Raw genomic sequence first — 14,679 nt, 5'->3', positions numbered from 1 at the left:
TGACAATGACCTCGGCTGTCCCCATGTCGTGACGGTGACCTCGGCTGTCCCCATGTCGTGACGGTGACCTCAGCTGTCCCCATGTCGTGACGGTGACCTCAGCTGTCCCCATGTCGTGACGGTGACCTCGGCTGTCCCCATGTCGTGACGGTGACCTCGGCTGTCCCCATGTCGTGACGGTGACCTGTCCCCTCTGTTTGTGTCTTGCAGCCGCCGCCTGCCGGATGCCCCCCGGGTGCTCCCCCGGTGCCCGTCCCGCCCGGAGCCGCCGTCCTGCTGCCCCCGCGCAAGGGGGGCTTCCTGGGGGGGGCTGGGGGCGGCTTCAGCCTCTGGTGAGGGGGGGCCGGGTTTGGGGGACCCCCCCCGCCCATCAGCACCTCCCCCCAGGTACCTGCACCGGGCCTGGGGAGCCCCAAAGGCCGGGGAGGGTCCCCTCCCTGCAGGTGACACGAGTGGGTGACAGGGGAGGGGTTTGGTCAATTGGGGGATCCCAGGGGGTTCATCCACAAATAGGGGTGAGCTCAGCCCTGCCTCTTCCTCATTTATATGCAGATCTAATGAATTAATGGCCTAATTACACCCTGGGGACCAACTCCCCTTCCGCCACCCTCATCCCTCTGCTGGACCCATCTGGGTCTCCCTTCTTTTTGGGAAAGGTGGATTTTGGGTAGAAAACAGACAAAATCTCCTCTCCAGAGACAAAATAAATTCCCTTCTCAGAGGCAAAAATCTCCTTCCCCACTACTGGGAAGGACCTGAGCCTTTCCCTGCCTCACTCCAGAGGTGCCCCCTCACCCTCTCCCACCTTTCTCTTCCAGAAACTTCTGTCCTGTCCTGGGAATTTTTTAACCCACTCTGAGTAATCCTGGATTGTTTGCACTTCAGCTCTAATTAAAGCCATGACCGGTGCCAGGGCCCTGCTGCAGCTCCCGTGGGATTCTCCTATTCCAGCTAGAACCAGGTTTATCCGATGCTTAATTAGCAAATGCTTGATTTTAACTCAAACCTGGTGTTTTTGCACCCAAATTCCTTAAATCCGAGAGGCTGGTTGCCATCTGTCCCGGGTGTGTGGGAAGTGTCAGTGAGCACACAAATCCCTCGATCATGGGCTTGCTCTGGGGGGTTATCAATGGCTTTATCAATGAGGTGTTTATTGGTGGCTTTATCGATGAGGCGTTTATTGGTGGCTTTATGAATGAGTTTTATGAATGGGATGTTTGTAGGTGGATTTTTATGAATGGGGTGCTCGGAAATGAGTTGTGAATGGGTTTATCGATGTTTATCAGTGACTCATGCCTGCATTGATAACCAAACTCCACAAGCTTTCGAGGAACGTTTCAGGGATCCTCAATCGGGTGTTTTTCTTCTTTTTGGTTGTTATTTGATGAAGAAAGAGCTCAGATTCAACTCTATTTTATTGTAATATTTCATTTTAATCTGAATCTGTGTCCTGTGTGTGTGTGACCATCCCTGACTGTTCCCCAGCTCGGCTCTCGGACTCTCTGTGCTGCACTGAACTTGTGGAGTTTTTATACTAAAAACCAAAAATAAAATAAAGATTATTTTGAAAATTAAATGAAGTAACAAATTTCTGTTTGGCCTCTGAGAACCTCTTTGGCTGCTGCTAGCTGGGGGTTTCCTCACTTCTTTCTTTTTTCCTGCTAGGTTGGGAACTTCCTCTTTCGGGGTTATTATTTTTGGGGGGTATTTGGGGTTTTTCCTGCCCTCAGATACCCACATATTCCTTCCATGGCTGGCTTCATAAATTAAGGAAAAAAAAAACAAGAAACCAAGCAAAATCAGACGGTAGATCCTCAACTTTAGGCAGAACCCCAGGTCCAGGGAATTTAGGTAATCACAAACTCCAGGAGAATCAGGCAGATCCCAGCTCCAGGATATTTAGGCAGAACCTCAATGTCAGGGAATTTAGGCAGGTTTCAAATTCAGGTGGATCCTCAAATCCAGGGAATTTAGGCAGAAGGCCAGTGCCAGGAAATTCGGGTAGAGCCCCAACTCCAGGGAATTCAGGCAGATTCCCAACTTAAGAAGATCTCCCACCTCCAAGAAATTCCCCAACTCCGGGGTATTTAGGTGGATCCCCAACTCCCGAAAATTTGGGCAGATCCCCGATGCCAGGGAATTCAGGAAATCCTAACTCCTGAAAAAAAATTATGTAGACCCCCAGCTCCAGGGAATTTCGGGACCTATGCGGATCCCAGGTGCGTCCTTAGATAAAATATTCCTCCTTCTCCTTGGCCGGAGCCTCCTCCCTCGGGGCCGCGTCCGGCTCCGGCTGCTCGTAGGTGCGGTAGGAGCCCTGGTTCCGGTACAGGTAAATCCCGATCACCACCAGCACCGTCAGCAAGGTGAGGAACACCAGGGTGATCACCACTGCGGGGCAAGCACAGGGCACCAGGGCTCAGCCCGGAGCGAGCGCAGCGGCCCCGGGCCGGAGCAGCAGCCGCGGCCTCACCTGCGATGACGGCGGTGTCGGCGTCCTCATGGCCAGGGGGGGTGGGAGCCTTCCTCAGGTTCGGGGTGGTCAGGTCTTCCTCGGGACAGGGGAGAGATGGAGGTCAGGGAGGAGCTGAGCCAGGTGGAAAACGTGGGAAGAGCTCGGAAAAGCGGCTCCAGGTGCTCACCTGAGCTCAGGTGGGGCTGATCCCGCTCCATCGCATCGGCTCCTTCCAGGTGAAGGTTTGGGGTCCTTCAGAGCTGCCAAAAATAGCGATAAAAGCAGTGAGTTCCCACTCAAAGCCCCATCACCTGTGCTCAGGTGGGGCTGAGATCCCTCCTTCCAGTGGCTCCTTCCAGGTGAGGCTCCGGATTCCTTCGGAACTGCCAAAAACAGGGATAAAAGTAGTGATTTCCCCCAAATCTCCCCGAAAAGCTCCTCTCGGAGGGGGGGGTGGGTATTGCCGCACCAGTAACGCACTGGTACCACTGGGGCTGGGGTCGGAGCCGGGGCAGAGAAGAACCAGCCCCCGACTGGATCCGCTCCCAAATTTTGAGAGCTTCAAAGTGCCTGAAAGTCCTTGAAAATGCCCTAAATCCTGAGCCGGAGGTCGATGCCGCAGCCGGAACGTGGAACTGCCGGACCCACCTTGGCTGTGCCCGGTGGGGACCCCCGGGACCCTCCAGAGTGTCCCGGCCGTGGCTCCGGGGCTCGGGGCCGGTGGCTCCGGGGCTCGGGGATTCCGTGACTCAGCGCGGCCGGGAGCGAATCAAATCTCATTTGTTTGGGGATTTTAAAAATAGAGGAAATCGAGCGGCGGGAGCGCGGCCGGGGGGCAGGAGCGGGGCGGGGCCGGGAATCGGGAATTGGGGCCGGGAATTGGGAATTGGAACCAGGGGGGAAATCCCTGGAACTGGGGCCGGGAATCGGGAATTTAACCGGGAATTGGGGCCGGGGGAGATCCCGGGCATTGGGGCCGGGGGGGAAATCCCAGGAATTTGGGCCGGGAATTGGAACTGGGGGGGAAATCCCAGGAATTTGGGCCGGGAATTGGAACTGGGGGGGAAATCCCGGGAATTGGAACTGGGGGGGAAATGCCAGGAATTGGGGCCGGGAATTGGAACTGGGGGGGAAATCCCGGGAATTGGGGCCGGGGGAGAGCCGGGAATTGGGGCCGGGGGGGAAATCCCAGGAATTGGGGCCGGGAATCGAGAATTTAACCGGGAATTGGAACTGGGGGGGAAATGCCGGGAATTGGGGCCGGGGGAGAGCCGGGAATTGGGGCCGGGAATTGGGGAAGTGAACGTTCCCCTCCCCGCAGCGGGACAGGGAGGAGCGGGGACCCCGAGCAGGCAATGCCCGGCTCGCACTGGCAGCAGCCACTCACTCATTAAATTCAGTTTTACTTCAAATCTGCTCTGCTTTAATCCAGTTTTAATTTAAACCCAGCTTTGCTTTAAAACTGGTTTTGCTGTAAGACCAGTTCTGCTTTAAAACCAGTCCTATATTAAACCTTGCTTTAATAGTTTCATTTTAAGCTTTGTTTTGCTTGAAACCAAATTCTGCATTAATCCCAACTTTGTTTTAAACCCGGTTTTGCCTTAAACACAGCTTTGCTTTAAACCCAGCTTTGCATTAAACCCAATTTTATTTCCAGCACAATTTTGCTTTAAGCCTAGTTTTAATTTAGTCCAGCTTTATGTTAAACCCAGCTTTTCTTTAAACTTGGTTTTGCTTTAAACCCAACTTCACTTTAAGTCCAGCTTTTCATTAAACACAGCTTTGATTTAAACCTGATTTTGCCTTAAAAACAGCTTTCCTTCAAACACAGTTTGCTTTAAACAGAGTTTTGCATTAAATCCAGAGTTGCTTTAATCCCAGCTTTGTTTGAAACATGGTTTTGCTTTAAACCCAACTTTGAATTAAACAAAGTTTTTCTTTAAACAGCTTTAAATCCAGTTTTGTTTTAACCCAGCCCTTTGTTAAACCCAGCGTTGCTGTGAAGCTCTCCCGGCTCTGGGCCTTTCCCAAAGGCAGCCACGACCTTCCCATGGAGCAGCTGCTGCTCCTGGGCAGCTTCAGAACGAAAGCTGTGTCTGATTTCCCCAAAAGAGACTGGGATTTAATAGAAAAATAGGAAAAGGTGCTGCTGGGTGGAACGGGAGCTGCTCTGAGCCTTAGGGAGGGTTTCTTGGTAAGAGTCTGGCATTAGCAGTGGGAAACATGAACCAGTTCTGTGCCCCAGCACCCAAAAAATGGAATCCTGCGACCCACAGTAGCTGAGAACTGGAATCCTGGGACTCACCAAAGGTTTAAAGCGAGTTTGATCTGAGGGAAAGGTTTGATTTCCATCAAACCATGCGTGGTCATGGAAGTGGAGCTCCTTGTGCTCTCTCCTGGGGCAGGGATGCTCCCTCCTCGGGATCGTGGGAAGGAACTGGCGCTTCCCAACACAGAAACCCGCGGGGTTTTTGGCAGTGCCAGGCTGGGATCCAGCCCGGAGGAGGGGGTCTGGCAGCAGGAGTGAATCATTCCCAGCAAACTGCATCCCGATGGATTTCCACGTGTTTTTAAAGCAGGGTTGTGAAAAACCCTCATCTTCCTCATTCCTGTGCTCCGGCCCAGTGGCTCGAGCTGTTCCCAAGGGAAACTCTGCCCTGCACCGCTGCTCCCGTCCTGAAAACTCCTCCAAGGAGCACTGGGGATGCAGCCCCCCCATCCTGATCCCCATTCCCGGTGCCTGGAGGACCGGAGGAGAATCCCCACAGGGATTTTTTAGGGGTGCTTGGCGGTGCCTTCACAGCCCCCCCATTCCCATCCCACTTCCATTCCCATTCCCAGCGGATGGAGGATGGGATCAACCCCACAGGCTTCTTTTGGGGGTGCTCAGCAGCCCCTTCCCAGCCCCCCCTCCCCTCCCCAGCGGGTGGAGGGCAGGATTTGCTGCTCACCCTCGTTTCTTCTCAGTCACCTTGGGATGATCCCCTGGGATCAGCACTTTGCTCCCCCTGTTTCCCCCTCAGCTTTCCTGCCGGATTTCCTGGTTTCAGCCTCTCCCTGAAGCAGGATCCGGCCTTTTCCCTCCCCTTCCACCCCAAATTCAGCTGGAAAATGCCCGGCCGAGCCCCGACATTCCGGCTTCACCCCAGACCAGCCGCACACCCCGTCCCTCATTGCAGGGCTCTGGTGCCTCCGTATCCAAATCCCTGTGTCTGGTGTAGGAATCCCCTGAAACCCCCCAGGGAATGGGAATTTCGGGGGGCATCGCGGGATGCAGGTCACACTCCTGCAGCTCTTACCTGCCGGCACCATGTGCGGCTCCAGGTGAAGGCGCTGCCCAGGTGAAGGCGTTGCCCTTTTCATTCCTCACTTTTCCAGTTCGGCCGGAATGAGGATCAACCCCCAGGATTCCTCCTCCGTTAACCCCTGGCTGGCTACGGGGCCAATCCATCACCCCGGAGATTGGGAATGGGGCTTTGTGTGGGAATAGGGGAATTCTGGATCACGGCAGGGGGAAATTGGGGTAGCTTGTTTTATTTTTGGCATGACAGTGCATTTTCCGGGAGCTGGTGGAACAGGCTCGATGCCTTTTCCCTGAGTCACGGATGTTGGAGCGGGGCGGGGGGGGAGAGAGTGACAATCCCAAACTCCCCCCACCCCCCAACTCCTCAGCCACCCCAAATCCGCCGGTGGGGTTCCCCCCGGACCCCATCCGCAATCCCAGATGGAGATTTGGGATTTTGCCACCTTTTCCATCTTTATTTCATACGGGATGGGGGCTGGGAAATGCATTCTGGGGAATGAATTTTGGAGAGACGCCGTATTTCCCGTGGGTTCACAGGGCGCTGAGGGACTCGGGGGGATCCTGGGGGGAATCTGCAGCATCTGAGGGGTCCTGGCTCGTGTCCTGCTCCGGTGTCCCGGAAAAGCCCTGGGAGAAGCATGGGGGTGACACCGGCACCTCGTGATCCCGTTCAATCCCATCCAAAAGGGACCGAGCCCCCCGCCCTTTGCACCCGCCTGGCTTGGGGATCCAGAGGGGTCCGGCGTTCCCGGGCCCGACACCGCGGGGAGGGGCAGGTCCAGCCCCACCTGCAGCAGGGGGTGTCCCACGGGCTGGGTTTGTCCCCCGGCTCGGTCTCGTGTCCCCACAGCCCGCCCGGGTGCCCCCCCCCATTCAGGGATCCCCCTGTGCGTGTTCCCCTCTCCCACCCCTGGCGTCTCCCAGAACTTTCCCAGCCGAGTTTTGCGCACCTCTGCCTGGACATCCGTCACCTCCGCGCTGTCCTCGGTGTCACCGCGCTGTCCCCGGTCCCCGCCGAGCTGACGCGGCTCCCGGGGACTCTCCGGTGCCACGGCCGCGGCTCCGAGCACATGGCAGGGCAGAGCTGCGCTGGGGGCCCGCGGCTCGCCGGGACCTGCCCGACCTTCAGCGCCGTCCCCGGCCGTGCCCGTGGCTTTTCCCGGCTCTGGCGACGAGGTGCCGGTGGCCTGGGCAATGGCTTCGGATAAAATCAGTGACGCCAGGGAGGTGGCGATGCCCTCGGGCCCCCCCCGCCCCCCGCTGTCAGCCCCCGGCTGCGATGTCTCCTGAGCAGGGGACACAGAATCGGGCTCGGAGATGGGCTCCGGGCTCTCCTCGCTGGACACCGAGGCCGTGTCCAGGGAGCCCCCGCTGGCGGGCGAAGCCGGGGGGGGCCCGGGGGAAACAGCCCCCGGGTCTCCGTTGGTGTCGGTGGCAGCGCTGTCCCCGCCGGGGGACGCCGGTGTCACCTCCGCGTCCAGCACGGGCGCCTTGTCCGGGCAGGGGAACGCGGCCGGGGGGCTCACGGGTGCGGAGATGACCAGAGAGCGGCGGTTGCTGGGGGAGGACAGAGCGGTTCAGCTTGGGGTGTCCCCAGGCATCCTTGGGGTGTCACTGTCCCAGCTCACAGGTGATGTTTCCCCATCCAGCAGGACCCCGATTAATTCCCCAGGCCCACCAAAAAGCACCTTCAGCCCTTCTTTCACAGATGTCCACCCACCCCAGGACTCTGGGACTGGAGCCTCCATCACATTTGTGGGGGGCTGGGGGGCGAATTGTCCCCTTAACCTCGGCTGTCCCCTCATCTCCCCGAGGTGTTACCTGGGAACACCTTTGATGATGAACACCTTGCTCGAGTGCTGCTTCTCCAGTTTGCTCATCACCTCATACAGGTCCCGGTTGAGCTGGGCAGGGGGGACACAGAAACACTTCAGGGGGTCCCCAGGTGCTCCCCATCACCCAGGGGCTCAGCAGGGCCCCCAGCACCTGGGGACACCCCAAACACCCTCAGACTGCTCTGAATGAATTACACGAAGAGCAGGGACTCTGCAGGGGAACAGCAGCGGCATCGCCACCTGGGGACACCTGGGGACACCTGAGGGCACCTCCTGCTGCCGGGGGGAGGGGGAGGTGTTTTGGGGTGCCCTCCCCACCTTGCTCATCTCCTTGTAGAAGACGTCACGGAGGTTGGAGATGTTCTGGAAAACGGTGATGTAACAGGCGATGCGGCTGCGGGGGACATGGGAGGGATCTGGGGCCACACGCGATGTCCCACGGAGGGGACACCGGAGGGGTCTGGGGGTGCTCAGCCACGTCCCACCCACCCCACCTGCTGAGTCCCCAACTCCGTGGACCCCGCTGGAAGGGGAATGGCCCCCTCAGGGCCACCCCATGGGTGCTGTTGAGTTGCCACCTCCCACTGCCACAGGGCCCCGTGGCCGATGTCCCCCCAAACCCCCGATGTGTCCCCAGGGTGGGCTTTGAGGAGAGACCCACGCAAGTTCTCCCCTGCCATGGGGGGACCTCACCCACCCGATGGCACTCATGCCCAGCCCGTGTCCCCCAGCCCCACAATGTCCCCCAACACCCTGGTCCATGATGTCCCCAAGCCCTCCCAATGTCCCCCAGCCCCAGGACATCCCCAGCCTGACAACCCCCAGAGTGACCTCCAGTCCCATGATATCCCCAAATCCCTGCAGTGTCCCCCAGGCCCTGAATGTCCCCGAGGCCCTGTGGTGTCCCCAGCCCGTGACAGTGCCATACCTGCCGTACAGGACTGGCAGCTCCTCCCTCAGGTCCCTGTTCAGGTCCTCAAACACTGCCTGGGCTTTATTGAACTCATCCTCAGCCTGCGGGAGGGACACGGGGGGGCCGTGGCTTTGTTCCCATGGCCGGGGGTCTGTCCCCACGTGGCCGCTGTGCCGGGGCCTCCCGGGGAGTCCCAACCTTGGCAATTTTGGCCTCGTCCTTTTTCTTGGCGCTTTGCAGAGCCTCCAGGTGATGCCGGGCACTGTCGTAGTCCACGAGCTTTCGGCCCCGCTTGGCGATGCGCTCCTGGGGGGGACAGGTGAGCCAGGACCCCCCGTGTTCCCCCGGCCCCCAGCCCCACCCGACCTCACAGTTAAACACCTTAAAGTCCCCGAACTGAGCCAGGTAATTCTCCATGAGCCGCAGGGCTTGGTCGGCCAACTTCGCCTCGTAGTCATCCCACAGGAGGTCATTGCTCTGGGGGGGACAAGGCCAGGGGTGACACCCGGGACCCTCCAACCCCCCCGGACTTCAAGGGGACCCTTGGGGACACCCAGGGCTCACGTCAGCGATAGCTCGGAGCTCCTCGTGCCCGTCCCACTCGTGGCTGTAAATCTCCTGCAGCGTCTCGGCCACTTTGCGGGAGCTCTCGTGCATCACTGTGGGGCACAGGTACCCGTCATTATCCCCATTTATCATTATTCATTTATTCACTCTTGTTTATTAGCTCAGGTGTGTTATTTTAGATTATTTATTGTCTCTATTATCCTGTATATAGCATATATATCCAATAGATACCATATGTATTATCTGTTTTTCTATTTAATATCCCATATATAATATATATCCCATATATATTTATTATCTATTATCCCACATACAGTATTTTTATTATTTTATCTTTAATATATTTTTAATATCTATTAATTTGATCTCTTCATTATCTCTCTATTATTTTTATCCCCTTATTATCCCATATTTATTTAATACATAATGAGATATTATACATTATATATATGATATATATGAGATAATATACATTACATGTCATATATGTAATATATATTATATATATCTCATATCTATTATCCCACAAAGAGTATTTTTATTATCTATTTTGTCTTCATTATCAATTTGTAGCTTACAATCTACTTATTCTCAATATTGACTTTCATTTATTCTTTCTTTTGATTTAATACTGATTTTTTTATTACTAATCTATTTATTATAAGCACGATTTATTTCCTCTGCTATTCCTCATTTATTATCCTGGCTCCGCCCTGAGTCCCTCCCTGCTCCCGAGTTTTCCTGGGACGTTCTGTGTCGGTTCCGCACCTTTCACAGCTCCCACGAACCCCTTGAGGTCCTTGTAGAGTTTGTGACCTTCGTTCTGCAAAGCACAGCGGTGAGGGGGGGTCAGGGCTGTCCCCGGGACCCCCGGGGCTGGCTCGGGGTGTCCCCAATGTCCCCGCTGCCCCCATCACCTGCTGCAGCTGGAAGTTGTAGGCGCTCTGCTCGAACTGCTCGTCTTTGGTTTCCACCGTTTTGCCCAATTTTTGCAGAACCTGTGATGGAGAGAGAGAGGGGAAGAGCCCCTCCCACACCCCGAGGTCACCCCGAGGTCACCGTGGCCCCCAGGACCCCCCTGAGGGGCTGCCGAGGATCCAGCAGGGCAGGATTTATGCGGAAACACAAAATTTCACTGCATCCCCCGGTGCTTTTATTATTTTCAGGAAAACGTTGAATTTTTGGGTGCTAGCCCACCTCCCATCCTAAACCCTGTGGGTGCACTTCTGTGCACCCCAAAACACCCCGAGCCCTGACTGTGGGGTACAGGGAACACCAGGAAGAGGATGAGAAAGGTGTGAGACTGAAGGAGAGCAGAGAGAGGCTGGGCCAGGTGGGGGAGATTTGGGGTGTCCAGGCTGAGCCTCCTGGGCTGGGTCTGGACTGAGGCAGCCCAGGAAGAGATTGAGCTCCCCTGGGAAGAGGCTGGGGCCAGGCAAGAAGGAGTTTTGGGGTGCCCAGAAAGAGGGTGACCCTCTGGAAAATGACTGAAGCCAGATGGGGGGAAATTCAAGGTGTCCAGGAAGAGGCTGGGGCCAGGCAGGAGGGACTTTTGGGGTCTCCACAAAGAACTTGGCCCCCCACAGGAAGAGGCCAGGGCTGGGAACAGGGAGCTTCGGAGTGTCCAGGAAGAGGCTGGGGCTGGGTCAGAGGGAGATTTGGGATATCCAGGAAGAGGCTGGGGCTGGGTCAGAGGGAGATTTGGGATATCCAGGAAGAGGCTGGGCCTGGCTGGGAGGGAGATTTGCTGTGTGCAGGAAGCAGCTGGAGCCTGGCCTGGATGATTGAGCCGTGGGAAGACCAAAATTAGCACCAAGCACTGGCCAGGAAACCCTGGAGGGTGAGGGTTTGAAGGGGGTCTTTGTGTCACCCCCCAAAAGAGGAGTCACGGCTGCTTTTTTTGGGAGAGGAAAGGAAAGAGCCCCCCCCAAAATACCCCAAAGCAGCTGTGAATTGCCCTGCTCGTGCTGCTTCCGCAGCCCTTCCCCCTCGCTTCCTGTGGGGCCGGTGCCGACCTCACCAACACTCCTGGGACCACTGGCCATGCTGGGTCCTGCTGGGGACCCTCAGTGCCAGCCAGCCCAGGAACCCTGTGCCACCACCCTACAGCCCCCCATAACCTGTGTGAGGTGTTTTGGGAGGAAAAACCCCACCACTGGAGAAGCCAAAGTGTCTTGGGGAGTTTTGGGAGATGCCATCCTCAAAAGCCTTGGAGCAACGATGACACCAACACAGAAACCCCCAAACTCCCACCCCATGAGCACCCAAAGGTGCTGAGCTGTGCCGTTTGGGCCACCCCGGGAGCACTGTGGTGGGAAAGAAGGACAAATCCAATCAAAGCTGGGATTTGGGAGTGGGTGGCACCTCCGTACCTTCTCCTGGGCGCGGCTGAAGTGTTTCTGGACCTGCCTGGCGAAGAGCCCGGCGCTGCCGCTCCTGCCCTCGGCCATGGCCCCGGCCCAGCCCCGCCCGCGGCCGCGGAGCTGCCGTTGGAGGGTTTTGATGGAGGAAGTTGGAGGCGAGGCCAGGCAGCATCCGCTGCGCACCCCGGATCCCCCAGAACCCCCAGAACCTCCCTGGCACCCGGAACAGGGCCGGGCCACAGGGCTGGGGGAATATGGGGGATCCAGTGCTGGGAGGAACCCACAAGGATCATCAAGGCAGCTCCTGGACCTGCACAGGACAATCCCAAACATCCACTGATGACAATATCCCAATGTTCAAGACTTGTCAAAAAGGCCCCTGACCTCTCAGATCACAGAATAACCAGAGGTGGAAGGGACTTGCAAGGATGATAAAAATCACCAGTTCTGAAAAGGACAACTGCAAAGAGCCCCAAAATCCAGGAGTGTTGTCCAAGTGCTCTGTGATATCCAGACTCATGGAATATCATGGATATCCTGAGTTGGAAGGGACCCACTGGGAACAGAGAATTCTGAAACATCTGAAGTTGGATAGGACACAAGAGTGTGTCCAGCTCTTGGCACTGCACAGGACAATCCCAAAAATCTCATTAAACTACAAATCCCACTGTTGTAGCCCCCAAATGAGTTGGCAGCTCTTAGTGCCACAGCTGGGGGATCAGTTTTGGATTGAGGTGTCCCTGTGTAGGGCGCAGCCGTTGCTGCTGTCCCTCACCCCGTGCCCTTGGTGCTGACAGAACAAGCATGGCACTATTTGGAGATTGTGTTCCTGTCAAGTCTCATGTTTTCCTTGGAGATAAGGGCAGAACTGCAGCAGGTGCTTTTCATTGCCTTCAGTTTTGTTGCCCTGGGTGACCCCATGACCCCCGTGAGCCCAAATGCTGTTTGCCAGCGCCTGTGCCTCGAGAGCCGGGGCTCCCCCGAAAAACAGCCTCAGGGTGGAGTTCAGGGGGTAAAAAGTGACACAGCTTTGGCCAAAAGTCCAGGCTTTGTTTCAAACCATGCTGCTGCTGCTTCATTTTGCCCCAAGCTCAGGTCCCGGGGAGGCCGAGCCCCGGCCCTGCTCCAGCGCTGGCTGTGCTGGGGGCTCGGGGAGGGGGTGAAGGTCGTGCCCTGTTTGTGCCTCGATTTCCCCATCCCAGCGCCCACGCGGCTCCGTTCAGGTGTTGGATCGAGCTCTTGGAGCCACCCCCCAAATCGAGGCCACGGAGAGCTGCAGCCAAGGTCTTCTCGGGCCGGGAGCGGGCCAGACTCGTGCCACCGCTCTGGAACTCGGGAACAGGAGGTGCCAGCGCAGCAGGGCAGCGTCTCCCTGGGATCCAGAGCCGAGGGACGCTCGGGGTGTCCCTGGGCTGCCCCGGCCTCGGCGCTGTGTGTGCTCGGGCAGAGGGGCCAAGGCCGCTGGCCGGGGCCGCAGCACCTGCTTCCCTTCCCGCGCCTCCTCCCGCGGCCCCGTTAAAGCTCCCGCGGGGCAGCGCCTCGGTCCCACCGCGGACACCGCGCTCCAGGATGATGCTGCAGCTCGTGCTCCTCGCCGCGCTCGCCCTGTGCGGTGAGTCCCGCCCGGAGCCTTCGGCCTCGGCGCCTCCTCAAACCGCCCCCGAGCCGCCCCCCCGGTGGGGACTCACGCCGTCCCTCTGTCCCCAGGGCGCTGCTCCGAGCTGGACGTCGAGAACATGCAGCGGGTGGTCGGAGGGACCGAGGCGCGCTCGCACGCCTGGCCCTACCAGGTGGGTCCTGCCGCCGTCCCACGGCCGCTGCCGGGGCTCTCCTCGCTCCGGGAGCCTGTGCTGAGCCCCGCGCCGTGTCTCGCCCCCCTCCCCAGATCTCCCTCCAGTATTACTCCGGGGGCGGCTGGCACCACACCTGCGGAGGCTCCCTCATCCAGAGGAACTGGGTGATGACCGCCGCCCACTGCGTGAACAAGTGAGCAGGGCGGGGACCCCTCCTTCCTCTCGCCGAAGCTCCTTTCCCCCAAAAGCCTTCCCAAGGAGAAATTCTGCCTGCCCCAACCCCGCAGAGCAGCCGTCCTTGGGGGGCTTTTGGGGCTCCTCTGGCAGGGGCTCCATGGGGCTTCCGTGGGAGCATCCTCTCCCTGCTCTGAGCCTCCCGGCTCCACGCTCCGAGTGCCCGGGATTCGGGGCTGATGGAGGTTTTCGCACCTTGCCGGCAGTAACATGAACTACCGTGTTGTGGCCGGCGAGCACAACCTGAACAAGAACGAGGGCAGCGAGCAGATCTTCAGCGTCAGCAAGATCATCGTCCACCCCTACTGGAACCCCAACAACGTGGCCGGAGGGTAACGGCGGCGGGAGGGAGAGCTGGGGGGAGCCCGGCCGGGATTTGGGGGAGGGCTCCTCGTAACATCCTCCCCCTCGCCCCGGCAGCTACGACATCGCCCTGTTCCGCCTGAGCGGCTACGCCACCCTGAACAACGCCGTGCAGCTGGCGGTGCTGCCCCGGGAAGGCACCATCCTGCCCGACGGCTACCCCTGCTACATCACGGGCTGGGGCCTGACCCGCAGTGAGTGACGGGCTCCCCCCGCCCCAAAGTGCCCCGAGGCCGGGCTACGCCGGCAGCCGCGGGAGGAGCTCTCGGAGCCCTTGGAGGCTTCGCTCGGGGCTCTCTGCGGGTGCCCAGCGCCGGGCCGGGGCCGTGCCGAGCTCTGGGGGAACGGACGGACGGACGGGCGGACGGACGGGTGGACGGGGCCAGAGGGGCTCGGCGCGGGGCCGGGCTCTGCTTTGACCGGCGCCGGGTCCGTGCAGGCAACGGGCAGCTGTCCAGCGTCCTGCTCCAGGCCTACCTGCCCGTCGTGGACTACCAGACCTGCTCCAGCCCGTCCTACTGGGGCTCCACCGTCAAGAACACCATGGTGTGCGCCGGCGGGGACGGCGTGCGCTCCGGCTGCCAGGTCCGGCCGCGGCCCCCGCGCTGCCCCCGCCGCCCCCGGCGCCCCCCGCAGCCCCGGCTCACGCCGCTCCTCTCTCCGCAGGGCGATTCCGGCGGTCCCCTGCACTGCGCCGTCAACGGGCAGTACCAGGTGCACGGCGTCACCAGCTTCGTGTCCAGCCAGGGCTGCAACGTCGTCCGCAAACCCACCGTGTTCACCCGCGTCTCCGCCTACATCTCCTGGATCAACAGCGTAAGGCGGCCGGGCCGGGCCGGGCCGGGCCGGGCC

The 14,679-nt window shown here is 58.7% G+C and overlaps 4 protein-coding genes across 7 annotated transcripts in view; 2 read left to right on the top strand and 2 right to left on the bottom strand.

Annotated features, from left to right (window-relative positions):
• DAZAP2 (DAZ associated protein 2) overlaps positions 1 to 1,580 on the top strand; it is an 11,549-nt gene extending 9,969 nt beyond the window's left edge. Inside the window, exons 4-5 of the mRNA XM_015616401.2 lie at positions 211 to 332; positions 819 to 1,580. Coding sequence (XP_015471887.1) covers positions 211 to 332; position 819 — 123 coding nt within the window. The 3' untranslated portion in view covers positions 820 to 1,580. The remainder of the gene's footprint in view (positions 1 to 210; positions 333 to 818) is intronic.
• An 8-nt stretch (positions 1,581 to 1,588) lies between these two features.
• On the bottom strand, positions 1,589 to 6,087 carry SMAGP (small cell adhesion glycoprotein). Of its 4 annotated transcripts, none has more exons than XM_015616406.2 (4): positions 5,755 to 6,087; positions 2,643 to 2,715; positions 2,474 to 2,548; positions 1,589 to 2,391 (listed from the first exon to the last, which is right to left on the bottom strand). In XM_015616406.2, the coding sequence occupies exons 2-4, from the start codon at positions 2,671 to 2,673 to the stop codon at positions 2,228 to 2,230; spliced, it is 270 nt and encodes an 89-aa protein (XP_015471892.1). In that variant the 5' UTR covers positions 2,674 to 2,715; positions 5,755 to 6,087; the 3' UTR covers positions 1,589 to 2,227. The 4 variants fall into 4 exon arrangements, with proteins under 4 accessions (XP_015471892.1, XP_015471894.1, XP_015471895.1 ...); XM_015616408.3 differs by lacking the exon at positions 5,755 to 6,087 and adding an exon at positions 5,407 to 5,748; XM_015616409.3 differs by lacking the exon at positions 5,755 to 6,087 and adding an exon at positions 4,761 to 5,329.
• Positions 6,088 to 6,193: 106 nt separating this feature from the next.
• On the bottom strand, positions 6,194 to 11,612 carry BIN2 (bridging integrator 2). The gene is made up of 11 exons (XM_015616403.3): positions 11,447 to 11,612; positions 9,992 to 10,072; positions 9,843 to 9,897; positions 9,072 to 9,166; positions 8,889 to 8,984; positions 8,706 to 8,813; positions 8,523 to 8,608; positions 7,913 to 7,988; positions 7,581 to 7,663; positions 6,710 to 7,316; positions 6,194 to 6,386 (listed from the first exon to the last, which is right to left on the bottom strand). Exons 1-11 carry the CDS (start codon positions 11,522 to 11,524, stop codon positions 6,291 to 6,293), a joined length of 1,461 nt encoding a protein of 486 aa, XP_015471889.1. The 5' UTR covers positions 11,525 to 11,612; the 3' UTR covers positions 6,194 to 6,290.
• Positions 11,613 to 12,939: 1,327 nt separating this feature from the next.
• Positions 12,940 to 14,673, top strand: CELA1 (chymotrypsin like elastase 1; the record flags this gene model as incomplete). The annotated part of the gene is made up of 7 exons (XM_015616404.1): positions 12,940 to 13,049; positions 13,145 to 13,227; positions 13,323 to 13,423; positions 13,671 to 13,796; positions 13,885 to 14,021; positions 14,267 to 14,412; positions 14,494 to 14,673. Coding segments are annotated over exons 1-7 (816 nt in total), but the record flags the coding sequence as incomplete, so codon positions are not given.
• Between the last annotated feature and the right edge of the window lie 6 nt (positions 14,674 to 14,679).

The sequence above is a fragment of the Parus major genome, unplaced genomic scaffold (assembly GCF_001522545.3).
Source record: "Parus major isolate Abel unplaced genomic scaffold, Parus_major1.1 Scaffold427, whole genome shotgun sequence".
In the NCBI taxonomy this organism is placed as follows: domain Eukaryota; kingdom Metazoa; phylum Chordata; class Aves; order Passeriformes; family Paridae; genus Parus; species Parus major.
Note: the sequence above shows the minus strand (reverse complement) of the source record. Positions and strands in the feature narration are given on the sequence as shown.